Consider the following 27,221-nt stretch of genomic DNA (forward strand, 5'->3'; position numbering starts at 1 on the left):
CCCACGTGGTTCAGCAGAGGATCTCCAGAGAAGGGGTAAGACAGCTAAAATGTGGCCTCACAGGCCCATGAGTCCCCCAGCTCTGAGCTGCACGGCCAGACTGTCACTTCACTGGGGAGACACGTCACTCACCAGCCACGAGAAGAATCCTGCGGACTTGTCCTGGCTGGAGATCTGCCCCTCGTACGGCCCGAAGATGTGACCTTTGGGGATCACCTCGTTCATACAGCGCACGTCGTTCTCCCCGCTGGGTTCCTTCACCACCTCCATTCCAGGCGGGATGGTCAGCGCTGCCCGGTCAGGGATGCCGACGGGCACTGGGGTGTCAGACACAAACACCGGCGGGCCGTGGTTCGGGCATTCATCCACAAAGTACTCCTGGCAGGACTCACAGACTGTGGGTGAGGGGAGCAGGGGTTAGGTTGAGCAGATGGGATGCCTGTACAGGCTCACACAGCTCATAGGACACATGGCTCCCTGTCCTCCCCATAGCCTGACTGAACCCCTTACCCAAAGCCCAGCCTCCATGTATGCAGATGTTTCACCAACTGCTCACTTGTTTTACCACATGTCTCTCAACAAGGGCTCTGTCTCACCCCATGCTTGTGCCTACATGAACCCTGATACCCTTCACAGATGCACCACCAATGGCTATGCACACAGGGAAAGGCCCCACCTTCACCTGCAGAGACAGATCTCGGGGGGGCTCCTTGTACATCCCTGGTTATTAGCAACATCCTCAAGCCAAAAGGTTGGATTGTCCACTCACCAGAGAGGAACTAAAGCAAACATCCCTGAAAACAAATACCCTCATCATACAGCCTTCATGCTGTGCTTTGGAGAGAGACAGCATCCCCAGACACTTGTCCCATGGCTAGACTGTGGCCTATGATTTGGTATTTTATAGGTATGCTAATAAATATTTTCCTTTCCCAGAACACGGTGGGAAAGAGTTATTGCCCATGCAGGGTTCCCTTCACAGTCTCTGAATCCAAGTCTTTTGGCTTTGCAGATTCTTGGGGTTCTCCCGTGGGTATCTGCATGTTTCCAGCATGCTTTTCACCTACCGCCCTATCACTGCATAGCCCCATGATAGACAAACTGCTCTTGTGCAAGAGTTTCTCTATCAAATGTGCCAGTGCTTTCAGGACAACATGCAATTTTGTCCCTGTCTTTTTCCTCCCCTGCCTCCTGCCCCAAACTGTCAGAGTGCTGACCAGGGAAACTGAAGCCTATAAAAATGGTAGCGTTGCTTTTCCCTCACCAGACACTTACACCAGAAGTCCACTTGCTGGAAGCTCTTGGTCATGATCAAATCCCGTCTCCCTTTCAGTTTCTTGGGCTCCACCTCCATGGACTGCAGGTCAGGCCTTCCAGAGCTGGGGAGGGAGCAACAGAAAGAGAACATTAATCTAACATTGGGACATTGGGACTGCACACAGAGAGGAGTGGAGACAATGGGACTTGACCAACTATTAGTCCCCATACCTGCAGCAGAGAAATGATTTAACTTGCCATCCAACCTGCTGAAAGCAGGTACCTAAGATGGCTTTAAGGCTAAAGCCTACTGCAGGTAGTAGCTTCAGCTACAGCACCATCATGCGTGGCATAGACCTGGCACATCCCACACTGGGCAGGAGAATAGCAGAAGGGACTCCCACCGTCAGAGAGGCAGCATCACTCTGCTCCAGCCTGGGAAACATGCTGCTCCAAGGCAAGGCATCACGCTCAACACACACCAGCACTGCAAGGCTTTATGCAAACTAGCACACAGGTGCCTAGACAGGTGTGTGATTATAAGGCAGACCTCACATGGGAGGGTATGAATAACTTCGAGAAGTTCAAGTATACCCCTCCAAATCAGTTTGAAGCTTGGGGGAAGGTGGGGAAAAAGGAGTTAAGAGTACATGAGACCAAAGCTCAGCCTCGTACCAAGGCTGTCCATAGTCCTGGTCCCGGCGCGGAGAGCAGGCCTCTGTTTTTATCATCACCATCTCCCCTAAGGAAGCCTGGGTCTGGATCAAACAGTCCTTCAAGTTTTCACTCATGTTCTGAAAAAGAACAAAGGGAGAGAGGAAAAAAAAATGAGTGGCCAGGAAATCACAACTTTTCTCCCCCCAGAGCAGACTCCCTCCCGGCACCAAGAGCTGCCATCACACGCCAGAGCACCTAAGTGTGCATGAAGGTAGAAACCCCTTCCTGTGCTGGGGAGACAAGAGCAGTTCAGTTGCAGGTCAGGTGAAGAGCATGAGATACCACTGAGCAACCCTGAGCATGGGGAATCCCAAGTATGCTCCCCAGCGCCCATTAAAGATGTGCGCGTGGCATTTAAGACTGCTGGGTGGGACGTGTAATGGAGACACAGAGCACCACTCACTACCTCAGAGCAGGGCTTTGAGGACAGAATGACAAGAAAGAGGAATGCCGGCCATTGCACAAACCTGTCTACAAATATAACACAGTCCAGCCTTTACCTGGGAACAGAGCACAAAGTACTACACACCCCTACCAATGGAGCTTTCTGTGCGCTTTGGACACCTCTGACAAACAGGGTGCCACCCTGTCAGACTCCACCAAAATTGCACAAGTCATGCTCTTGATCATCCTGTCCCCTGCAACGACTGGAGGTGAGCTACCACTACCCTTCTGGCATATGACCTGCTGCAGGGAAAATGCTTCTCCCTCAGCTCAAGGCAACAGCCAGGAACCACTTAATGACGTCTAAGGTCAGCACGCTCCAAAACAGTAACACTTCCCTCCTCACTCCCTCATGGGATGGAGCTGAAGAACACACATTGCAAGTAACGATAATTTGGAATTGCTTTAATGAATATTAAGATTTTTGGAAAGGCCACTAAGCTTCAGAGCACGCCAGCTTGTGACAAGAAAGAACACAGAGTACCACTCATCCCTTCATTGCATTTGTCTGAAGACTTCCTCCAAGGCACATAAACTGGCTGTTCTCAGGCATCATATCAGATCAGATAGACTGCATAGCTCCTCCCCAAAAAAGTCCCCCCTGTTATCCTTCTTTCCTTACCTGCTGCCCAACAGCAGGCCATTGTGCTGTACACTGAAAAGCACTCAACAGAGGGGCCTCAGACCCCTTCTGTGAGGGGAGTTGGTGAAAAAGCCCCTCCCCATCGCAGCTCTGGGCATCCCAAAATTCATGTTCTCAGGTCACAAACCTCTAAAGACAGGAATTTTCTTATTCCCCACGTGCTTGTCCAGGACTGAGCACCACAGACGTCCTGTCTGCATTTGTGCCCTGGTTACAGCAAGAAGGAAGGCTGCTCCCAGCCTCTTTGTGCTCTGCTCCCCTTTGTTCCAGGGGACAAATGATTAATTTTTCCAGCTCAACTTCTCACGTGCCAATGTACAGCCTAGAAGACCTTTATCGAGCCAGTATCAAGGAAGCATTAGTTAATATTCACATAATGCTCTGAAAGCAAAGCCTCAGCTTACAAACAACTAGATACATGCAAACACACATGCTTCTAAGCCTTCACCAGGTGCTGGAAATAAGATATATTATTCTCTTTCAGAATTACCACGGCCACTCAGAAGGAAAACTGTATTCATAACAAAGAGGGGCTTATTGTTTTGGCAGGCTGAGTCCCTGGAGAGGGAAGCTCTTCAGTCTTGTCCCCATGCACCAGCTGCTGCTGCTGGCAGGGGCTACCTGCCCTTCCCAGAGGAGGAGGAGGAAAAAATCTTTCCTGAAAAGTCTGAAAGAAACTCAGGAGAGAAAAATCAGCGTCTGGAGGAGAAGAAAGATGTGAAGAACTCTGTCCTAGAGCTAGTTAGCTGACATAGGAGAGGCAGATACTGGCTGTGAGGCAGATGCTCTCAGTCAGAAAACCCACCCATTTTTGAAGCCTGGAGGATGGGGCACCTGGAATTATAACACCCACACCCACCAAGGCTTCATCAGAAAGAGATGCAGACATCTGTCTCTGAAGAGACACTGGCTTTTCTATTCCCATTCTTCCCTTGTAGAGACTTCTCCATTATGGAGTGAAGGAGACCCTGTGGTGGCAGAGCCTGATCTTCTAACAAAGGCCATCAGGCTTCCTTCAGTGAGCTCCTGGTGAAAGGAGGAAAAAAGGGAAGGGAAAAAGGAGGCAGAAAAAAGGAAGAAAAAAAGAAGAAAGCTTGTTTCTTTTGCATACAGAATTCCTCATTTTCCTGTATGGCACATTTTGCAGCCCTCTCCTCTCATGGTGCTCCCTGAACTCCCTCTATCTTGTCAGCAATATGCCTGTGCTGCACTGGCCGCAGCACCTGTGAGCAGCACCTTGTACTGAGATAACACTCTCCCTGCCCTGGCTCAGCATCTCCATGTCTGCATCCAAGTATTGAACTGACTTTCTGGACACCGTGTCCAGCTGGAGTTTTGTGTTTGGCGAACCTCCCTAAGAGCCCTAGCTCCTGCCACAGCTCCAGGCCACCACGTACACCCTGCCATCCCTCCAACCTCCTCTGTGAGTAGGTTAAGAAATTCACACAACTCCTTGTTGTCTCACTCAGCATAAGTGTGATCAGAACTGCAACGCTAACTTGCTCCTTTTCATGACTTTAACTTGCCCAGGCTTTGTGTTGCCCACAAACATAATCCAAATTAACTTTGTGTTCTCTGTCAGTATGCTGACAAACATAGAACCCTAAAATTATTTAGGTTGGAAAAGACCTTTAAGACCATCAAGTCCAAAGATTTCGCCAGCATTGCCACAGCCACCACTAAACTGTGTCCCTCAGTGCCACAACTACGTGGCTTTGGAATCCCTACAGGGATGAGGACTCCCACTACCTCCCCGGGCAGCCTGGGCCAGGGCTTGACAACCCTTTTGGTGAAGAAATTCTTCCTAACCTCCAATCTAGCCCTCCCCTGGTGCAACTGGAGGCCATTTCATCTTGTCCTGTTACTTGTTACTGACACCCACCTCTTGATTAGCATCAAGCCAAAAGAAATACAGTATCAGCAACAGCTCACCTTTTGTTGTCCCACTGTGACCTTTCATTTAGTCAGGTTTTCATTTACTGATAAAACCACAGAATGGTTTGGGTTGGAAGGGAGCTTTAAAGGTCATCTAGTCCAATCCCCTGCCGTGCCCAGGGACATCTTCACTAGATCAGGTTTCTCCGCTCCATCCAACGTGACCTTGAATGTTTCAAGGGATGGGGCATTTATCATCTCTCTGGGCAACCTGTGCCAGTGTTTCAACACCCTCATTGTAAAAATAATTCTTCCTTCTATCTACTCTGAATCTCCTTTCTCTTAGTTTAAAACCACTACAGCTTGTCCTGTCGATACAGACCCTACTAAAAAGCCTGTCCCCATCTTTCTTACAGCCTATGTCTCCTTTAAGTACTGAAAAGCCGCAATAAAGTCTCCTCAGAGCTTTCTCTTCTCCAAGCTCAACAACCCCAACTCTCAGCATTTCTGCATCTGAGAGGTGTTCCAACCCTTTGATCCGCCCCCACAGTGTGGGACACACTGAAGCCCTCCAGTTGCATATTCTGATGACTTGTGTCACAACTTCAGTGCATTAAACATTCGGGACACACCAGCGCCTTTACCTTTATCAAACAAAATTATAGCAACATCAGAAAAATCACACCATGCTAGAAAAGATCTACTGAAAAAACCACAAACTGTACAGACTGGTTATTACAATTAACAACCCCTTAAATCACGACCAATCAGGTACTGAATCACAGAATCATGTAACGGTGGGGGTTGGAAGGGCCCTCCAGAGCTCATCCAGCCCAAGTCCCTGCTAAAGCAGGTTCCCCTCCACCAGGGGCACAGGAACGTGTCCAAATGGGTTTGGAAACCTCCTGAGAAGAAGCCTCCACAACTTCCCTGGGCAGCCTGGGCCAGGGCTCCCTCACCTCAGCACCAAACAAGTTTCTCCTTGTATTTAAGGGGAATTTTTTGTGTTCCAGCTTTTGTCCATTACCCCTTGCCCTGTCAGTGGGCACAACAGAAGAAAGTGTCACCCCATTCTCCTGACATCCACCTTTTAAACACTTTTAAGTGTTGATGAGATCTCCCCTCAGCCTTCTCTTCTTTAGGCTGAACAGCCCCAGGTCCAGCAGCCTTTCCTCAACAGAGAGACATTCCAAGATTACATTATTTTATTACTGGAAGACATCAGACTGCAGGTAGCCTGGTATTCTAGTTTGCCCAGATTAGACTTGGTATTAGCTTACTTGTTTATGACTAACACACAACATTGTTTTCAGCATTTTTGGCCCACAGAGTACTCATCAGCTACCTCTTTTAAAATCCCTGGATGCAAGTTAGCCAGAATAGCAAACTTGAAATATACTGCTGGAGTCACTGCTGCTTGGTAATTTCCCAAGGTATAGCTACAACAGAGAACATGACACTGCTGCTGTAACAGCTACCATCATCTAGCTTTTCCACCAGCTACACAAAAGAAACATTCAACATGTCCAGTTCCAGGCATCAGTACTGTGCTTTTAGGACTCTTTTAGTTTCTAATGTATTTAAAGCTGCTTTTAATCTTCCCTAATTTCACTGCTCATTAGTTTCTCTTTCTTGCTCTTTCTCCTCCTCCTCTAGTTTTCCACAGCTACAAGAGTGTAGTTCACATTCTGCACTTCTCACTTGACTTTTCCTGCCTGGAAAGCTGTCCAGTGGAAAAGGACCTGGGGACATTGGTTGACAGCCAGATGAGTATGTGCCAGCAGTGTGCCAACATGGTCAAAAAGGTCAACGGCATCTTGGCTTGGATCAGCACTGGTGTGGCAGCAGGACCAGGGCAGGGATTGTCCCCCTGTGCTGGGCCCTGGTGAGGCTGCAGCTCGAGTGCTGTGTTCAGTGTTGGGCCCCTCACTGCCAGAGGGACACTGAGGGGCTGGAGCATGTCCAGAGCCAGGCAGCAGAGCTGGGGAAGGGGCTGGAGCACAAGTGTGATGGGGAGCAGCTGAGGGAGCTGGGGGTGCTCAGCCTGGAGGAGGCTGATGGGACACATGAGCACTCCCTACAACTCCCTGACAGTAGGTTGTGGTGAGGTGAGGGCTGGTCTCTTCTCCCAAGTTACCAAGAAACAGGACAAGAGGAAACAGGCCTCAGAGGAGTGCTTCACTGAAAGGGTTGTTAAGTATTGGAATTGAGTCACCATGCTTCAAAGTATTTGAAAGAGTATAGATGTGGTGCTGAGGGCTGTGATTTAGTGATGAATTTGGCAGTGTTGGGTTAATGGTTGGACTCGACCTTAAAGGTCTTTCCAATCTAATTGTTTCCATGATTCCATTTGATTGGTCTGGGGAGGGGGGGACGACGACAATGTTTATAGTTGTGTTTGTTGTATCACCTAAATATGAAGATCCTCTGAACATTTCAGATGATATGGGGAAGCATCTTCTAAGCATAAGCCAGAGCAGGGTCCTTGGTTGCTACTGAAGGTATTCCCGGGGGTACTTGGCCTTCCATGTGTGTATCCCTCTGCGCATCAGGAAAGCCCTCCCACTGCCGGTGCCCACACAGCCTACTGCAAAGTCCTAGCAGCACATCAGGGAGAACAATCCATATGTGAGAGGGATGCTGTGAAGATGCAGCTGCTGCTTGTACACAACATGAAATCCTTGGAACAGCAAAGGCAGCTGTGGTATGAGGTACAGTGTCCCTTGGCAGGACCAGGACACTGGCATGACCTTTACCAATACCAAGAGGCATCCCTGGGTTCACAGGCAGCACCACATAACCTCCTGTTTTCTTTATACAGTAGGCAAAGACCTGTCATGTCTCCACATGACACAGGTTCAGATCTCCAGTGGCTTTACCATGTTGCTAACAATCAGGGAAGCAGAAAACACAGAGCTGTTAAACACTAATGCAGGGGAAAAAAAGTCCAAACGGGGTTAAGCATGAACAAACCTATGAATTCCTGTCCTCAAGCATGCCACCTTTATCACTGCCCTTCTTGTAGTTACTAGTTAACTGCTACAGACTCTTATCTGAGTGGATCAGTCTCCAAAACAGAGCTTTAATTTTACATTTTACTGGCAATCTTCCCAGATTGGGACATTCTTGCATGTGAAACAGCCGTGTAGGAATCCATCCCCTTCTCAGCACACAGCTCCTTCACTCAGTTTCTCACTGCTGGCCTTCTGGAGGTCATCCCCTCTTCTTTTAAGAACGCTCTTGCATAGCTTGCACCACGTTTAAAGTGCAGGCCCATGGTGAAAGATGGACTTGAATTCATGTGCTTTTTCTATAGTTGCATATTATTACCAGAAATAGTAATCCAGAACAGTCAGCTACTGATGAGCCAAAACAGGGGAATAAAGCACAGTATTCAAGGCTCCAAGCTCCCCCCAAATCAGCCACAAAAGACCCAGGCTGACTGTTTCCCCCCAAGGTGAATTCACTTACCAAGGTCCTTGGCCATGCCAACCATTTCAAATCACTTTATGAAGCATCAGCTGGCTCATGCTCAGAGCCAATGCAAACACAAGAGATCCCACAAAACAAAGAGAGAACCATGCTGCTCAGAGGGGGACCACTGTCCACTGACAGACACTAAAACAATCCCAGGTTCCACTGGGAAAATTGTTTTCACCATGACAGTTGACACAGTGCTGGCTTAACTTCCCCCAATCCACATCCCAACCATGACATTACAGTGGGCAAAGCCATCACTCACCCCACAGCTGGTGGCTGGGCAAGACCTGAAGACCTGCCTTCCAGTTTGATGCAAGGCCAGTGCTCTTCCCTGACAGCCACAGAGCAGGGTTGAATGCAGCCTGAGCAGCTGGAAACTAGCTGGGGCAGTCATAAATTCAAACTCAGTTAGTGACAATTACAGGGCATGTATGATGTAGGATTTGAGCAGCATGGGCTGCAACTAGGACTTGTTTAAATCATTGCCAGTTACTCCACTAGGGTCGGTAGCCATAAATTCACCAGAAGTATGAAATGTTTTCTTGGAGATTAGAATTCTGAAAACACTGAAGGAGGTCAAGAGTGCAAGAAAGATACCTGCAAGCACCACTAGTTTTGCTGCAGCTTTCTTCAGAAGCTTGGAGAGCAAGCTTTGAAACTACAAGACTTAACTTCATTTTACAGCAGGGAAGGCTGAGAATTCCCAGTGGTTTCAACTCCAGAACCACAGAATAGTGGGGGTTGGAAGGGATCTCCAGAGCTCATCCAGCCCAACCCCCTGCAGGTTCCCCTCAATCAGGGGGCACAGGAACACGTCCAGGTGAGTTTGGGAACCTCCTGAGAAGAAGACTCCACATCCTCCCTGGGCAGCCTGTGCCAGGGCTCCCTCACCTCAACACCAAACAAGTTTCTCCTCATGTTCCAGTGAAACTTTTTGTGTTACATCTTATGTCCATTACTCCTTGTCCTGTCAATTGAGACAACAGAAGAAAGTGTCACCCTATCACCTTAACAAACACTTTTTAAACACTTGTAAGTATTAATGAGGTCCTCCCTCAGTCTCCTCCAGGCTGAACAGCCCCAGATCCATGCAACTTTCTCTCCTCAGAGAGATGTTCCAGTCCCTTCAGCACCTTGGTAGTCCTGTGCTGGCATCTCTCCAGCAGTTCCCCGTCTCTCTTGAACTGGTAGACACAGGACTCCAGATGAGACCTTACCAGGGCAGAGTGGAGGCAGGGGAGAACCTCCCTCAACCTGCTGCCCACTCTTCTTAATGCATCCCAGAAATGCTTGCTCAAGAGCAGCAACTGACAGGACAAATAGCACTGGGGTACCACATCACCAAGTTCCCGGTGTCATCCTGACTGCAGACAGGCTGCGGGCAGGGCAATTCCCATTTGCTAACCTGGAACTCCTCCTGTCATTTCAAGTGGATGTGCAATGTGTTCATTCACATTGTCATTCTTGGATAGTTGATTGGCAAAACATGTCATCAAAAACTGCCACAATCTACTTCATGACAGATGCATTCAGAGGGAGAAATAGAAGAACCTCTGAAATAATCCCTGAACCAGTCTTAAGGTTGTCTTATGGTGGCTTCCAGTGAAGGTGGACAATGCTGCTTTACTTTATAGGATCTGACACAAAACTTGGTATTATGGTCAATTGGGAGCACTTGCCCTTTGTTGACCTCAGAGTAGGAAGCTAGGTCGTGGATCAGCACAAGCCTCTGCAAACAAGATATAATGTAGTGCAACTTCTCTGTATTAAGTGTTGAGTAAGGACTTAACACTGTGGGATGCTGACAATGTAAAGCTAACGTGCAGACTAAAAGCCTCTGAAAGAGTGTGGCATGCCAAGGAGCCAAGGCAGCTGCTTACTGCAGCTGAAAGAATATGTGACTGTGTTTTTAAAGCATGTTCAAAATAATTCCCTTAAACTGGAAACTTATAATTTTTGCTGTATTTGGCTCCCAGCACTGATCTCATAGATTCACAGTTTGAGGGTAGAAAGGAGAATCAGGTCAAACTGACTGATCCCTTGTATGTCACATGCCTTTAACTTTTGTCTACAAACAGGACAAAATCTCGATCCAAGTCTAGCAAGAGGCAGAGAAGCCAACACTTCACCACAAGTTCATTTCATTAGGTAATGGCCATCACAGACAAGGTATAGGTGAATCCCTCTAGCACCAGCCAGCAGTTCCTTCAAAGGGCCCTGCAACCCAGTGGGAAAGGCTGAAATACCCAGCATGTTGAGATGCTGCTTTGAGCAAGTGAAAAGAATTGCCTCGTAGGTTAATGCCTGTAACAAACCTCACCATCTTTGGTCAGGACTGCCAGCTTCTTCAAGATAAATATCCATCTACATTTATAAAGTTAAAACCAACAGATACAAAACCTCAGTACTAAACCAAGATGCCATTCCACCAACAATCTTATCCCCAAGGACAGAGTAAGAGTACAAAATCAAGTGGAAGACAGAAGTCTTAGTCCTTAAGGCATTACTAAAAAGTGTTTGGATGGCAACAGTGATAAGTACTGAATGAAAACACATACATAGCAGAGCCCTGGATATGTACCCATGCAGTATCCTCTCAGCTTTCCAACAGTTTTCTTCATTCTCCTGTGTAACTCTATTTTCTCTATGTTTCTTCAAGCTGCTGGCACCAGAAAGCCACACAGATATAAGACTGTCTGAAGTAAATACAAGGCTTACTGACATAAGTAAAACTACCTCCTCACCCTGATACCTCCCTGTTTGTGTCCAAGACCATGGCCATCTTTTCCAGCCAGGACTTGAGACAGAAAGCTCCCTAGAGCTACCTGCCCATTCCAACCCTGATGTTCTCACACGGGACAGCCTCCTTTTTGCAGATCACATTCAGGACATGCCCTTCCACCTTTACAACTCTTCACTTGCTTGCATGAAAATGATGTTTCAATGGCTCTTTTACCAAATACACTGTATTATTCCCTATTAACAGCTGTAATTCACCAAACTTGTTTCATCTACAAAGTGTTTTTGCCAATGGTGAGCCGTGCTTTCTTCTGCATCACTGAGTAAGTGTCAGGCAGAATTGCCTTCTCCCTTGCCCTCATTTCAAGGGAAGGGTCACCGAGTCTACTTCTTTGAAAAGGCAGCCTCCACATATCATGTTGCAGAGACTCTTCTGTAAAGTGAGCAAGCTCCAGCTTAAAATAGATGGATTATTTGTTCCCCTCATCTAAGGTAGCAACGCCAGGGCCTTGATCTTTTGACGCTGAAAAATCCAAGTTCTACATTCATCTTAATCTGAACATAGCTGATGTATTAGTGTGCTAACACTGTCCTTTAGCTTAGAGTGGCCTTCATCTTCCTCACTGTTTATCCTGCTACTTCAGTTTATTTATTGGATGCTGAGTCTCTATCAATCACTATCTTCACGTCCTGAGCCACTTGCATTTTATTGATATTCTTTGGCATGAGGTATTAATTGGGTTCTCACGCACCGAGTTAACCGCCGTATATACCTAAGTATATCACATCTACAGATCTGTCTGCAAACCAATGGTAAGCCTCTCAAAGAATAAAATCAGACCTGTTTGAGAAGTACAAGGCACTTTCCACAACATCAAGTGTCAAGCATGAATTCAAGTAATTCATTTACCCAGGACTGGTGTCATGCTACCCAAGCTATCATTTCCTCAGCCATCAGCTTGACAATTTTCAGGCCTGTCCCAACAAGATCGTTCTTTCCCTCTCCTGGATTCACTGTGATCCACCAAGTCTGATGAAAAATGAATATCAGCAAGCTGCAGACCTTGTCTTGTTTACCTAGCTCTTTGTTTCAAGGGAACATGATTTTTCTTAAGCCCAGGTGCCAGCAGAACTTTGCTTACCCACAGGATCCATGCTATGCAACTCCTATGTGGGTCCCTGGATCTCTATTTATAAGATTCAACTTTTGGATAATGAGCTTATCCTTTCCTTGCTGCTGGCCTGGATAGGAGCCTCAATGGCAATCAAGAGCAAACAGCTCAACAAAGGGAAGGCATGTTTGGGTCTGGAAATGTTAAGTTTTTCATCAGGCAGATGCTTTTCTGAAAAGCAAAGATGTGAATTTACTGCCCAAATGACCTTCCACTCTCATCTTGGACACACCAGAAGGCTGGAGACAGAAAGGCCCAGGAGGCATTCAGCAGGCTGGGCCACTGCAGCACTCCTGCTCTTCTGCTATGCTGGGACAGGGAAGAGACACTGGAGTGCCTTGGATGCTTCATAAGGGACGTGCAGGAAATTCTAGACGGCCTGGTCGGGTCCTGCCAGCCTCGCCGTGCGCCTGGGACCCTGCCACATGGCACTCAGCACCCTCCTGCTGCCCAAGGGCCCAGCCACACGCAGGGGAGGACCCAGCCCTTGGGCAGGCCAGACAGCCTAAAAATTCCCCTGGGGGAGCAACACCAGCGATTCACATATTTGAACACTGATGGAGGTAAAAAGAGAAAGCGAAGGGAAGGCGTGGGGGTGGGCAGGAAGCAAACCCCAGACACTACTTTCTAAATAGCAGATGTGGCTATTCTGGCTAGCAAACTTCCACTTTAATTTCTAACCCACAGAGATGGGAAATGATTCATGAAAAATCAACAGGATAAAATTAGCTGGGAGGCAGAGAGATAATTCATGCAACCCAACCGTCATGGGCTGAAGTGCCAGCACCACCAGCGCAGCCTGGCATTTCAGCCTCCGGTGCCCTTCAGTGACTGGCACCCAGCCAGCAATCAGCTCCACATATATTTCCTTAGTGTCTAAATTAGACCCTCTGGAGAGCACATCCATCTCTTAACAAGACGGCCTTTCACTCAACACTTTTCTAGAAGTTCCAGCTTTTTCCTGCAGTACTCTTTTTCGTCCACTGCTGACTGTTCAATGGTGTCAGAGGACAGGACGGGATGAACTGCCTTGCACACCATGTCTGCAAGCCACGGTCAAGCTATTCACAAAGTTCAAACTGCTCCACCAAGACAAATGCTCAGTGCATTTCACCAGAGCACCAATCTTCTACACAAAGCCAACAAAGCACTCGAGTGACAAGCAAGTGCTCATCTGCCTTAAATCACACTGCTGTTTGTGTGTAAGATTGCCTGTACATTCTGTCACTTAAAAACAAACCACAATTTCACCCTTCATACAGACACATGACAGTTTCTTGAGCAGACAGTATCACAACTCACAACCCAAGGCTCAAAGGCAGATGAGAAATCCTCAACCCTCCAAGAGACCTCTGTACTTCCAGTGAGCATCTGGCTATTGAGCAATGCTCCTTCCCATCACCCAACTCAAAAGCTTCAGGAATCAAACACCAAAAGGGGAAGGCTCTGCAGTGTTGAGACCTCTAGGCAGGCAGTCTCAGCTGCAGGGGGATCCCCATTCAGTTGGGACCTGTGGGTAGTGACATAAAGTAAAGATAAAACCCTGCTCAGGTACCACTTGTCCAGTTGGTGCCTGTTCCTTTTTGTTGAAGCGTGTTACATGACGGTTCCTCTGTTTGTTACAGTGGTTTCACTCAGGCTTCAGGACACAGCAAGCAGCTCCTTTCTTTTCACTTGTTCAGCAAAAAGGGAAAAAACATTTTGGGGAAAACTGAGAAGGTATGAGCAAATCACATTTTCACTTGTTCCTAACATTCTAACAAACTAGCTCCTTCCTTTAAAAGCAGTAACAATCACACCAGGCAGAACGAATCAACTGCTCAAATCAAGATGTAGAGGAAGCAAAAGCAAGAGCCACATTTTTTTTCTCCTCATTTGTACCCTCTTGCAGGCCATTAGAGAGATAAGATCTCACAGCACAACAGACATTATTCAGGGCTGGTAAATCTGTCTACAGGTTAGGGGCTCATGTTACAGCACGGGCTGCACATGGGTCACACCGACCCCCTTTTCCTTGGGGCAGGCAGCAGTCCAGGTACTCCCAGTGTCAGACCTGCCAGGAAATCAGATATCCGTGTGCTGAATTCACCACCACCACCGGTTGATCAGCACATTCCCTTCCATGCAGGGAGAGGGATGTTCAGACTCTGTATATCCTAATGTAGCTAACTGCAAAAAAAATTCCAGCAGGAACCAAGCACTTCTGGTCCATTCCTTAACTCCCACTCCTCCAATGTGTCTTCTGCATAAATGGATTGCACAGAAATATCTTGTCCTCTACGTTATGGAGATTTTTTAAATGCTGAATAGTAGAAGCATTTAAAGAACCCAAGAACTCATTCAATTCCAATCCAAAAAGAAGAGGGAATATGTGACAGTTACTTCACACATGCAAGTCACTCTGGGACTATGGGATTTCACCAGCTACCCCAAGAGAATTCAAAAGCAAGATTTCAACACCTGATTACAGAATGAAACCTTGTTATAAAAATCCCCAACCAAACGTGGTTAAGTCCATCAGACTTAAAGAGGATATGTTAGCACCTGATTTAGTTGGTGCTAACTCTCAACATGTCCAGGAGACACAGTAAGTGGATTGGGACCAACCTTTCTGGAGATACTGCCTTTGCATCAGTGTTAGCTGAGGGGATTCTGTGCTGAGTATCAGGTACTGCTGCACCCATTCAGTGGTCCTTCCCTGCATGATTCAGGAAAGACTTCTCAAGGAACAAAGCAATTTACAAACATACCATACATGAGAAAATTCTCTTACCATTCACAAAGGGAAGAGAAATTAAGCAATTTCACAGAATCACAGAATGGTAGGGGTTGGAAGGGACCTTTAGAGATCATCTTGTCCAACCCCCTGCTAAATCAGGTCCACCTAGATTAGGAGGCACAGGAACACATCCCGGTAGGTTTTGAAACATCCAGAGAAGGAGACTCAACACCCTCCCTGGGTAGCCTGTGCCAGGGCTCCATCATCCTTGGAGTAAAGTAGTTTTTCCTTATGTTTAAGGGGAACTTTTTGAGCAAAAAAATAACCTGTGTACACACAACAACTCCAGAAGGCATTTTACTGTCCACAAAAGCATGTTCCTGTGTCATCAGTACCGCTTTTTCCTTCAGTTTCCCAGTGTTTTCATTAATTTCATCTGAAGGGATAGAAGGACTGAAGTCTGCAAACAGTGGCATATTTAACATTCCCATTAGCCCTTCCAAGCAAAAGGTCTCCAATTTAAAGAAAGCAGTGGACCACAGGAAGTACTACAGGAGCCTTAGAACAAAAAAACCTAACTCCCCCCAATATACAAAGTCATGAGGAAGTCAAGGTTCATCCAAATGAAAGGTGTAAAGAGGTACACTGTGAGAGTGGGAAAGTACTCTCAGCCAAACTTAGGTCCTCCAAGAAAGATGCTATGCAATCTGCTCAGCTGTTCTGGGTCTGCACTTGAAGGAGCACATTTAACTCCACTCAGTACATTTGACACAGTTTATATGATACATTTTCAAAAGAAAGCTTCATTGTATTGAAAAAGAATGTAGTGGACAATAACTCATGCCAGTTATCAGCCTGGAAGCAGCTGATGTCCCTGACCGACATCAGCTCTAGTTTCCAAGAGCGCTGGCCCTGGCAAGGCTTGATGCCGACACATTTTGGAACAGCAGGCCCTCCTCTGGGACAAGTCATTAGAGTGGAAGAAAAACTAGTCTTGCTGAAAACCCAAAGCTTAAGGAGGAGAGAAGAAAGGGGCCAGAGAAACGAAGCCATTTGTCAAAGCACGCTCAAATTGCTTACATAGAATCGCCCTTCTGATGGGCCCCTTCTTGATGGCTGTCCGTGACCAAGGGACTCCAGCACATTACTGATCTCTCTCTGGAGTCTGCCAGTTTCTGCAGCTTAAACCTTAAATTGTATTTATAATGTTTTTACCTTCTGACTGCAGAGAAACTGTTCCGAGTTGGAAAGGCCAGTGCTGCCTCCCTGCCTTGCAGAGAGAGGCCTTTGAACAACAGCTCTCAGGGATATGAGCTATCCTGCTCACATAAACGGACTAGTGACCAGGAAGCACAAAATCAAATTGTCAGTATTTTTAACAGCTTGCCTGTCTCTCAGCAGAAACATAGGTCCTTGCAGTTATAGGCACAGTTTGGGATGGAAGGAGGAAAAATGTCAGTGCTGGTACTACTTTTGCTGAGTCTAGCTGGAGTCTGAAGCCTACATGGTGACGACAGTGACCAGAGCTCTAAAAATCCACATCCTAAACATGACTCTAGATGTCAAGTCAAAATTTACACCCTCCACCTCTGCTATTTTTCCTTCCTTGCTTTCAATCCTCCCAGTCTTTCTGTTAGTAATGCAGTGTCTGTCACATGGAGGGCATTTTAAAGAAAAGATTCCCTAGCATAGGATGCTCGAGTTGCCCTGCTCACCAGGTTTCTTCTCCATCCACCTTGGCTGCTCTCACCTTCCACAGAAGCTGCAGGACTGCTGTGTTTTCCACTGCTTTGTTTGTACAGTCTTGCCTGCAAACATACTCCCTTTCCAAAGCACTTTTTCCCTCACCTTCTTTCTGAAGACAACCATGCAGGACAACAGGAATCTGTCTCTCACCTTGTCCTCTCTGCTTTTCCTTTCCACTTGCATGGGCAAGTTTAACTAGCAAGGATTCCTGAAAAGCAACACTTCACCATGCAGCTTTAGAAGGACCATTGCTCTAGAGGCTTTATTTAAAAACACCTTCAGTAGCAGAGAAGAGGTCACAGAGAGAAGAGCCCGTGAAATTAAAGCATTTTTTACACCACTACTGCAGGGAGGTCAGTGCAAGAGGAGGCACTAAAACTGCAGCTGATCCAAAAAACTTCATCCTCTATGACAGTGCTACAATGACATATGCCACAAAAGCCACAAAGAGGCAAAGAAGCAGTGCTAGCATCCCACTGCAGGGCTGCTCGACGCCAGGCCACGAGGAATTCTGCCACTTGCTCCATGCCAGCCTCTCTTCACAGAGTCATAGAATGGTGGGGGTTGGAAGGGACCTCTAAAGATCATTCAGCCCAACCCCCTGCTAAAGCAGGTTCCCCTCCATCAAGGGGCACAGGAACGTGTCCAGGCGGGTTTGGGAACCTCCAGAGAAGGAGCCTCCACACCCTCCCTGGGCAGCCTGTGCCAGGGCTCCCTCACCTCAGCACCAAACAAGTTTCTCCTTGTGTTTAAGTGAAACTTTGTGTTCCAGCTTTTGTTCATTAGCCCTATCCCTATCACTTGAGACAAAAGAAACGAGAGCCATCAACATCCTCCTGGTAACACCTTTTAAATACTTGTAAGTGTTGATGAGATCCTTCACACTCCAGGCTGAACAGCCCCAGGTCCTGCAACCTTTCCTCATCAGAGAGAAGTTTCAGTCCCCTGAGCATCTTGGTAGCCCTCCACTGGCCTCTCTCCAGCAGTTCCCTGTCTCTCTAGAGCTGGGGAGCCCAGAACTGAACACGGGGCTCCAGATGAGGCCTCACCAGGGCAGAAAAGAGGAGAGAGGAAAACCTCCCTCAACCTGCTGGACACATTCTTCTTGATGCCTCGAGGATGCCATTGGCCGCCTTGCCCACGAGGACATACTGCTGCTCATGTTTAATCTGCAGCCCAGCAGAACTCCCAGGTCCCTCTCCTGGAGCCGCTCTCCAGTAGGTCAGTCCCCAGCCTGTCCTGGTGTACTCTTCACCAGCTACGCCTGTGCCTCAGGCAGCCCTGAGCCTCTGGGTCCAAAGGACCTGTGCTCAGGTGAGAGCCCTGAGTACACAACTCAATGCTGATACAAGACGTCAAGTATCCCCAGATGTATGTCCAGCTAACTCCAGATTACTTAAAATGCCATAAAGCTGCAATTCAAACTGAGGAATAAAAGCAGTGTTTGCTTGTTTTGGCTTTCTTAGGGAAAACGGTTGTGCATAGGTCTCAGACAGGCATTCTCAATGCAAAGTGGGCATCAAAGGTTCCCATCTGTGCTCACACCACTGAAAACAAGTCATTCCTTCTTACCTGGCCTTTTCACATCAGCTTATTTCTTCCCTCTAGAGGTGCCTCAGTTAATCCACTGATTATTATTATTTCATTGTTAAGCACAAAAAAACTCCACCAAAAGAGCCAAACCCAATTCAGTCCTTGGGGACTATATTTAGTTTCTCCATGCAAATTTTCACACACATGACAACAATACCAGATTGGCAACAACAATTTCAAATATGCTACTCCAGAATGCCATGAATGTTAGGTAGTGTCTAAGAGCTCTGGAAATGGCACTTTTAGCCAAATCAGCCTTGCTAACAGCAACTTTAAGAATAAACAGATAGGTAAAAGCAAGTACTCCTCTTGAGTAAATGGACATGGGGCTAAAACACCTCAAACACCAACAGCTTTGCTTGAGAATTAACCAGCATGAGAGAGAAGTTCCAAAAGAAAGAATATTTAAAAAAAAAAAAACAGAACATCTCAGGGCAGCAGCTTCTACTCCCCACAGTGCTTGCAGCCTCCAGACCACAGACAGTCAGTCTGCAGCAGCAGAGGAGCCCTCCTACTTCAGCCTCCTCTTGCAGTGCTCATGGACACCACCTCACCCCTCTCCTACCTGTTTCCAGCAGGTCCATCATTTTCCAGCAAGGAATTCCACCAAACAAGCTGTCCCCAGTCCATCCCGATAAGACTGACCTTGACTCAGTCCATCAAAAGTAAGGTTTTGGGTTTGTTTTTGCCTTTTTTGGGTATTAACTTCACAAGAATTCTCCTTAAGTTGTTAAAAATGCACACAATTGCTACTAGCAGTCAGTAAGGCTCACAATGAGAGAGTCCACATGAACTGGCCCAGAAAGCACCGTGCTTCATGCATGGTTCACAAAGATGCTAGAGGAACAAAAGGCCACTCTCCCAAAACCAGCAAGCTCCCCGTTGAAGCCAGCACTGAGCTGGGAGCCACAGGACCTCCCTTACACCCCATGGACAGCAAGAAGCAGCAGCAGCTTTTTACTGAGTCATAGAACACTTTGCATTGGAAAGCACCTTAAAGATCATCTTGTTCCAACCCTTCTGCCACGGGCAGGGACACCTTTCACCAGACCAGGCTGCTCCAAGCCTCATCCAACCTGCCCTTGAACACTTCCAGCCATGGGGCAGCCACAACCTTTCTGGGCAACCTTTGCCTGGGCCTTACCACTCTCACAGGGAAGATCTTCTTCCTCACAGCACATCTAAACCTTTCCTCTTTCAGGCTAAAGCCAACACTCCTTGTCCTGTCACCACAAGTCCTCATAAGAAGTCTCTCTCCAGCTTTCTAGTTGGCCCCTTTCTATACTGGCAGGCTGCTGCAAGGTCTCCCCCAGAGCCTTCTCTTCTCCAGGCTGAACAACCTGTCCTCTCAGGAAAGGTGCTCCAACCTCCTGATCATCTTCATGGCCTCCTCTGAATCCACTCGAGCAGGTCCATGTCTCTTGTTATGTTAGAGGTCCCAGACCTGGATGCAGCACTGCAGGTGGGGTCTCACAAGAATGGAGTAGAGAGTGAGAATACCCTCCCTTGACCTGCTGGACACCCTGCTTTTGATGCAGCCCAGGATACAGTTCACTTTCTGGGCTGGCTCATATTCAGTTTTTCATGAACAGCTCCTAGGCAGGAGAGAAGAGCAGCTTCCCCTGGTCCTGCAACTCCACACTGCAGTGGGATCAGCCAACTCGGCGTCTAACCAAGAGCCAGGGCCACCTTCAGCACCTCCCGCTGCTGCCTCAAACCCTCCCTGGTGAGCGGTTTCAGACAGCCAGCCTTTCTTTCACTGTCACAGTCCTTCTGCCGGCCACACCAACAGCCCCAATGCTTGAACCCTTTTCAGACTGCAAGCGATTCAAGAGCCCTAGAAGCACTTTGGGTGGAAGGATCCCCTTGCAAGAAGCAAACATGCATCATCTGAACGCTTTCGTTTTCGATGGCGGCTCGCACTTGGAAACAAAAAACGCACTGCCCTGACCAGCCATGGGCGTCTGTTCTGGGGTTTTTACACAATACCTTAACAAGTTGAAAGAGTCATTTCCCTTTCCACTTTGATTTGCTTATAATCTTGGGCATTTAGAGGACACAACGCCCAACCCAGGCAGCTCCGCTGGTCTCAGAGGGAGTCAAACCTTGCTTAGCAGGAGCAGGTCCAGGGAGCTGCTGGATATCTGGGGCTGGGGCTCCTTCAGTGCTCCTAAAAACACCCTCTGCAGTGCTGGAAAACAACCTTTTCTGACAGTCAGGTGGGCTGCTTGATTCTTTTTTTAAGCTGGTTCTGCCAGTTCTCCCATTAATGCCAAACATTAATCACTAGAAGAAGCCACACCAGAGCCAAGACTTTTGCCCAGCGGCCAGGTTTTTTTTCAATCAAGCCAAGCGGTGTGAGGGCAATTCCTCTGCACCGGGAGATGTTGCAGGCACGATGTCTGCAAGCAGGGTGCGACGAAACGCGGGGATCCCATCGCTCACGGGCCGCTCTAGCGGCAGAGCGAGACGGAGCGAAACCCGTGGGCGACGGGAACCCCACGGCGAAGTCGCCCGATCCCGTCGAACATGCAACCGGCTGCGGCAACCTCGGGCTGGTGCCGGGGCTGGTGCCGGGGCTGCCGCCCCCGGGGAGCGCCCCTCGCGCCGCCCCGCCCCCGCGTTCCAATGTGGCGCGCGCCCGCCCGCCCCCGCGTCCCATTGGCCACCGGCCGCGTCAGTCGCCGGTGCCGCTAACGGCCGCGGGGAGGGGAAGGGACGGGGGGGAACGGGAGGGGGGACGGCGAGGGGAAGGGCGGGAGCGGCGCGGCGGGGAACGGCGGGGACGGCCCAGCGCCGCCCGCCCCGCAGGAGAAAGCGGGGGGGAGGGGGGGGGTGCGGTACCTGAGCCCGCGGGTCCTCGGCGCTGCCCTGCCCGCTGTGGGCACCCCTCAGCCGGACCTTCCCCCGCCTCCCCCGCGCTGGGCCAGGTGCCCCCCTCCCCCTTCCCCCGCCCGGCGCGCTCCGCAGCCATTTTTGTGGCCACCTTGGCTACCAGCGGGGCTGACTCACCTCGGCGCTGCGGGCGCGGGGGGCCCGCCTCGGCGTCGGGGGGCCCACTCCGCCGGGGGAGGGGAGGGGGGGCGGGGGAGAGCCCGGCTGGCTGCGCCCTCCCTCCCCGCCGGCCCCGCTGGCTAGTCCCAGGCGAGGACGGGTCCCGGGGCCGGGCCGGGCTCAGCGGAGGCGGCGGCGGCGGCTCCCTCCCTCCCGGCCGTGACCACCATCTTATTAGCACAGGAAATGACATGGAGAACGGAAGAGAGGGGCGTTCGGGGGCCGAGCCCGGGGACCCCCCGAACCGGGGGGAGGCGCCGCCGGCCCGCCCGGCCCGGCCCGGCCCGGCCCGCTGTGGCTCTCCCGGGGCCGCGGCGATCCCGCCTTCTCTCCAAATAACCCGAGGTGGGAAGAGAGGAGGGGAAAAAACAATAATAAAAAAATACCTCAAAAAACATTTTTTAAAAAAAAAGCACTGGAGCAAACCCAAGCCGCCGCCGGTTCCCACCTCCTGCTCCGGAGCCTGCGAGTTCCGCGCGGAGCCAACGGCGACCGACGCGCGCGGCCGTCCCGGGGCTCGCAGGGGCCCTCAACGGCCAGACCCGCCCGGGTGGCCCTCGGGCACAGCGCGGGGGGAGCCGCCGGCCCAGGGGCCGCGGCCCGCAGGGAGCCGCAGGGCTCCCCCCGCCGCTGCCGCGGCCACCACCTGCCGCCGGCAGCGCGGCCGAGCCGCCCGCCCGCGCCCTCGGGGCCGCCCGCCTCTGAGGGACGGCGATGAGGCGAGCCCCCGCTCCCCGCCCCGGATAAGTGCCCCGGGGCTCCTCCGCCGGCCGCGGGAAGGGTCTGAGCGGCTCCGGAGGGCACGGCGGGGCGGTTCCGCCGGTGCGCAGCAATTCTCCGACGGCCGCAGCTTCATGTCCTTCTGCGGGCAAAAAGCGAAGGTGGAGACGGGGCGATTCCCCAAAGCTCCGAGCTCGACCATATTTCAGATTACCCCCTCAAAAAAGCAACCCACCCTGCAGCAGCAGCAACAACAACAAAACAAACCCTACCCTCGAGCTCTGCGCAGAAAGCGCAGGCAACCCCACGGATGACAAAAAGTAGGCATAATTTCATAAACAGAGGAAGCATGTCTCACCAATAAAACACATTCTAAATAAAACCATCTGCGGGCATTAAATCTGAAACAATGCAAACTGTTTAGCTGCTTTGCCAAAAGAGGCACAGTGGGGGGTTAAGAGAGGGATGGATAAATAGCCATAATTTTCCAGTTCCTTTGGGTGACAATGGGCTTGTGTGCAAACAGGGCTGTGGTGACAATGGGCATGCTTGGATACTGGGAACTACTTCCCTTTTGCTACAGCCCTGAGAAATACCCTTTTCTGGAGTCTCAAGAGATGAGATTTATTCCTAATACCATCCTTCACCCTGAGGTGCCTGCTAGAAAAAGATGGTGTGGAGGAAAATCAGTGAGGACACAAAGTGAATAAGGACGTAGCAAAACAGAGGCCAGCTTCTGCCATCCTTGAGCTGCCCCTGCTGCTGTCACCCAGAGTTTGAGGGGTGGCAGGACTTCAGGATCCAGCCTCGATGTATCACTTCAGTCGGCAAAAGAGAATTTGGCAAAATGAAGAGGAAGGCAATGAACTCAGCTTCAAACCAAGCTTTCGTTGCAAAGGCAGGCAGTGTGGCACGGATGATTCGGAAGTTCAAACGAGTAGCATTCCCCAGATCTCCAGCTGTGATATGCTTTTTGTTCCCCGTTTTTAACCTCTGGGGAGAGGATTCCTACTTGGGAGGGTAAGCGTGCTGTGTAATTTTACCCCTTCCAGTAATCGCAGATAGATGGACTTTGAGGCATTTGCACTTGCCTGGGAAAGACATACCATAAGCTGTCAGCACCTTCAGACTCCTCAGAAATATTAGAGATCCTAATAAAGCTGCCCTGGTTTGCAGCTTCTGTCTATGTGCTGAAATGTGTGAGAACACTAAACTGGCAGCAAGCACGACAATGGGATTGTAAATATGATTGATGAATGAACCAAGAGGAAAAAATAATAATTAAAAACCCCAATAAAAATCGTGGAAGTAACAGAAATGCACACTGAATGCCATGGTAATTTGGAGTGATAGTTTTGTTGTAGCTGCCGTCTCAGGCTGCAAGAGCAGGCTCAAAGGGAGACATAAAGCTTTTATTTGTAAAGAAAATTAAATGCCTAAGTACAACATAACTAACAGCTATGGTGTCTGTTTGCAAACACGGGCAGTATTGGGAAGGAATTGCCTTGTCTTAATGTGTGTCTCTTGTCTTTATACATTTAATAGCCAGGTGTATTGGGTTTGCAGGGCAAGGTTTTGGGAGCAGGGAGCTACAGGAGTGGCTTCTGTGAGAAGCTGCTAGAAGCTGACGTGTCTGACACGACCCTTGTCTGACAGAGCCAACGTCAGCTGGCTCCAAGATCGACCTGCTGCTGGCCAAGGCTGAGCCCATCAGTGACATTGGTAGCACCTCTGGGGTAAGTTATTTAAGGTGGGGAAAGAACTACTGCTCAACAGCAGCAGCCAAGAGAGAGGACTGAGAATACTTGGCAGAATCAGTGCTGCAGACACCAAGGTTGGTGAAGAACGAGAGTGAGGAGATGATCCAAGTGCTGGAGCAAAGGCTCCCCTGCAGCCTGTGATGCAGCCCATGGTGAAAAAGGCTATGCCCCTGCAGTGGTGGGGCAGAGATCCACCTGCAGCTCATGGAGGTCCACAGAGAAGCAGGTCCTGACCTGCAGCCCCTGGAGGACCCCACACTGGAGTGGGTGGGTATCCAAAGGAGGCTGTGGCCCTGTGGGAAGCCCCATGATGGAGCAGGCTCCTGTCAGGACCTGTGAACCTGTGGAGAGAAGAGCCCTCGCAGAATCAAGTTTGCTGTCAGGACTTGAGACCCCGCGGGTGAGCCATGCTGGAGCAATTTGTTCCTGAAGGACTGCACTCTGTGGAAAGGCACCATGCTGGAGCAGTTCATGAAGAGCTGCAGCTCACGAGAAGGACTCACATTGGAGAAATTCATGGAGGACTGTCTCTTGTGGGAGGGACCCCATGCTGGAGCAGAGGAAGTATGAGGAGTCCTCCCTATCAAGGAGAAAAGAGCATCAGAGACAATGTGTGATGAACTGACTGCAACCCCCACTCTCATTCCCCTTGTGCTGCTGAGGGGGGATGTGGAAGGGAGGGCTGGAGGGAAGGTGTTTTAACTTTTATTTATTTATTTCATCATTCTTCTCAGATTTGACTTTCATTATATTTTCTCTCTCCTGTCCAGCTGATGAGCAGAGTGACAGGGCAGCTTTGGTGGGCACCTGGCATCCAGTTGGGGTGAAATTACCACCTCAGGTGATAAAACCCCCGTGAAGAAGATTTTTGTGTGTTTTCTGTCTAGAAACTAATTACAGAAGGAACACAGTTCAAACTATCTTCAGAAGTCTTACCTTTGGGGCTTGGAAAGGCTCCCTCTTCCCCAGCAAACTGCCCCCTCGCTTATTAAGAAGATGTAGGATTAATTTTTGTTTAATGAGTGCCTCAGCCCTGTTTCCTGGCGCTGAGCCCCAGCTCCATCACCCGCAGCCATTCCCATCCGTGTCTGACAGCTTCTCAGAAAAAACTCTACAAACAGTAACATCAGTAAGGAATGAAGTAATTAGGTGTTGACTTTCCAGTATTAGACTGTCAAATCTGTTCCTCCATGAAGTGCTGGAGAGTCTCCCAGAGAGGCAAAAGGGTTCTTCTGCTGACGCTGAGCTTTTAGCCAACGGTATGAAAAATAATGCGTGTGAAAGTGGATAAAACAGAATTCAGCTTGACAGCAACTGTGCCTAAACGGTCTTCAGAGCTGGAAACGCTGGAAGTCAACATGTACCTCTGTCAGCTGCAAAGTCTAGCCCCAGCAGTGGAAGCGTCCAGATGTATTCAGCACAGTGAGTGTGAATTTCCCTAGAAATGTCAGGTGGCTCAGGCACAACACTGCAAAGACAGGGGTTGCTCAGGACCTGTGCTGGAGGTGGGGTGGTGGGAGCTGCCTGGCTCTATTCAATAGGGCACCCAAGGAAAGGTAGAAGAGCTTTCTGGTTCTTCTGCAAGCCTACATGCACAGCAGCTTTCACATTACTGAATATTCTCTCATTTAAGATTGTCAACATTCTACATAACCACATCAATACCAAGCAACTGCTGTCTGCTTCCCAGGCTTCGAGTAAAGGGTTGCTTGAGGCCGAACTCTCTTCCTCCAGGAAAGGTTGCAAGCAGAAAGGAAAACCCTTCTGCCATTACCCAGACAACACCTTTCCTGCACACAGAGAAGATTCACATCTGCAGGACTGTGGTGCTGATGCTCTCCATCAGTGTGAAGTTAGCTAGCTGTTAAGGCTTTTAATCAGCTTTTAACGTTAAAGACATTGGTAAGAAGCCACACCAAAATTAGGGACGTTTCTTTTCCACACTGCTGGGTTGTTGGGTGGTGAATTGGAATACATACTTTCCCCTTTGAAAATCTGAAAATGTCCCACAAAAGAAAAGAAAGAGGAAATTACATGACTGAGAAGGAAAGTCATAGCTACAAATGTCAGGGTGGGAGCTCTTTGAAAAGCACATAACTGTGCCGAGCTGCAGCTTGTGTTTATTTCTGCCATACAATAGATGCGGTGATGACCTTCCCCCAGCACTGCTGTGACTTTTCCCTCATCCTGCTAGATGAGTCTTTCACAGTTGCCAGTAGAAAAATACGAACGCTTTAGCAATGCAATGGGCTCTGTGAATTTCATGGGTGTTACTGGATTAAGCCTGATGAACCAGCCCCCAAGAGCTGGATAAACATTCCTGAGTTTTACTGGAAAGCAAGAAACTTCTGGGTGCAACCTTCTCCCCTTTTCTCTCTTCACTGGACCTTGGCTGTTGTGCCTCTGTCTGCTGAGCCTGTCACGAGAGCTAACCTGAGCCTGATAGCCTCTGGCCACAGCAGCTCTAGCACTAACAAGAGAGGAGGAAAAGGCAGAGTTAGGGACAGTGAGGAGGGTGGGATGACCCTGCCTGAGGTTTATCAGTGTGCAGAGCCAGGGAGCCCTCTCTGGGAACACTGTAGAGCGATACAGGAATGTGAGAGTATGGTTTGATGATAAAGATGCCCAGCCCCAGCTGTGCTGACAACGCTGTTTGCAGGTCATGAACTGGAGCAGAGTGCTGAGCTGGGTTGAAAACAATCCACCAGAAAAAAAAGAGAGGAAAGCTGCTTAGTTATCATAGTATTGGTGCACACATGTGTATTGCCTTTTACCCAGATTGGCGCCAGTGTCTTGGGCTGCGGGGCCGGCAGTGGGAATGAGCACTCACGAGCACTTGAACTGCAGCCAGAAACTCAGCAATTAGATCACCTGCCCAAGACCACTCCTGAAATCTTTTGAATCAGATGAGGCACATCGAAATAGTGCCTTTTTCAAACGCTGGGGTTTGAGAATTGCACTGGTGTGTGTGTTTTTAATGAAGAATCAGAACTACTTTTCCATATGAACTGATCTCTCTGTAGCTGGCCCAAAGACTGGAAAGCGAGGAATGTCTCCACTCACAAGCACTTCAGTACTCGGTGGTTTGTTTCTAGGCATCCGTCACATGTTTTGGCAGTCCATAGGAATGTGCACTTCTGTATATCACAAGCAGCTATCCTCTCTTGAGCCAAATAACCCGTGTTTAACTAGCAAGCTGTCTTTAAGAAAGACACAGAGTTCTGGTCTGAAGAAATGAAGAGATAAAAAATTGATCTTTGCCTTTGTCTTACTCTCCTCATGATGAACGTGGGCTTGGATTC

The 27,221-nt window shown here is 49.1% G+C and overlaps 1 protein-coding gene across 5 annotated transcripts in view; it reads right to left on the reverse strand.

The window, feature by feature from the left end:
• Window positions 1-21,995, reverse strand: part of PRDM11 (PR/SET domain 11) — a 52,115-nt gene extending 30,120 nt beyond the window's left edge. For 3 of the 5 annotated variants that reach the window (XM_061997833.1, XM_061997830.1, XM_061997836.1), the window contains exons 1-4: window positions 21,826-21,884; window positions 1,933-2,051; window positions 1,276-1,379; window positions 133-395 (exon numbers count right to left, since the gene is read on the reverse strand). In XM_061997833.1, the coding sequence (XP_061853817.1) occupies window positions 133-395; window positions 1,276-1,379; window positions 1,933-2,051; window positions 21,826-21,837 (498 nt within the window). In that variant the 5' untranslated portion in view covers window positions 21,838-21,884. The other 2 variants (XM_061997832.1, XM_061997831.1) reach the window with 2 other exon arrangements.
• Window positions 21,996-27,221: the final 5,226 nt, after the last annotated feature.

This window comes from Colius striatus, chromosome 6, assembly GCF_028858725.1.
Source record: "Colius striatus isolate bColStr4 chromosome 6, bColStr4.1.hap1, whole genome shotgun sequence".
Taxonomy (NCBI): Eukaryota; Metazoa; Chordata; class Aves; order Coliiformes; family Coliidae; genus Colius; species Colius striatus.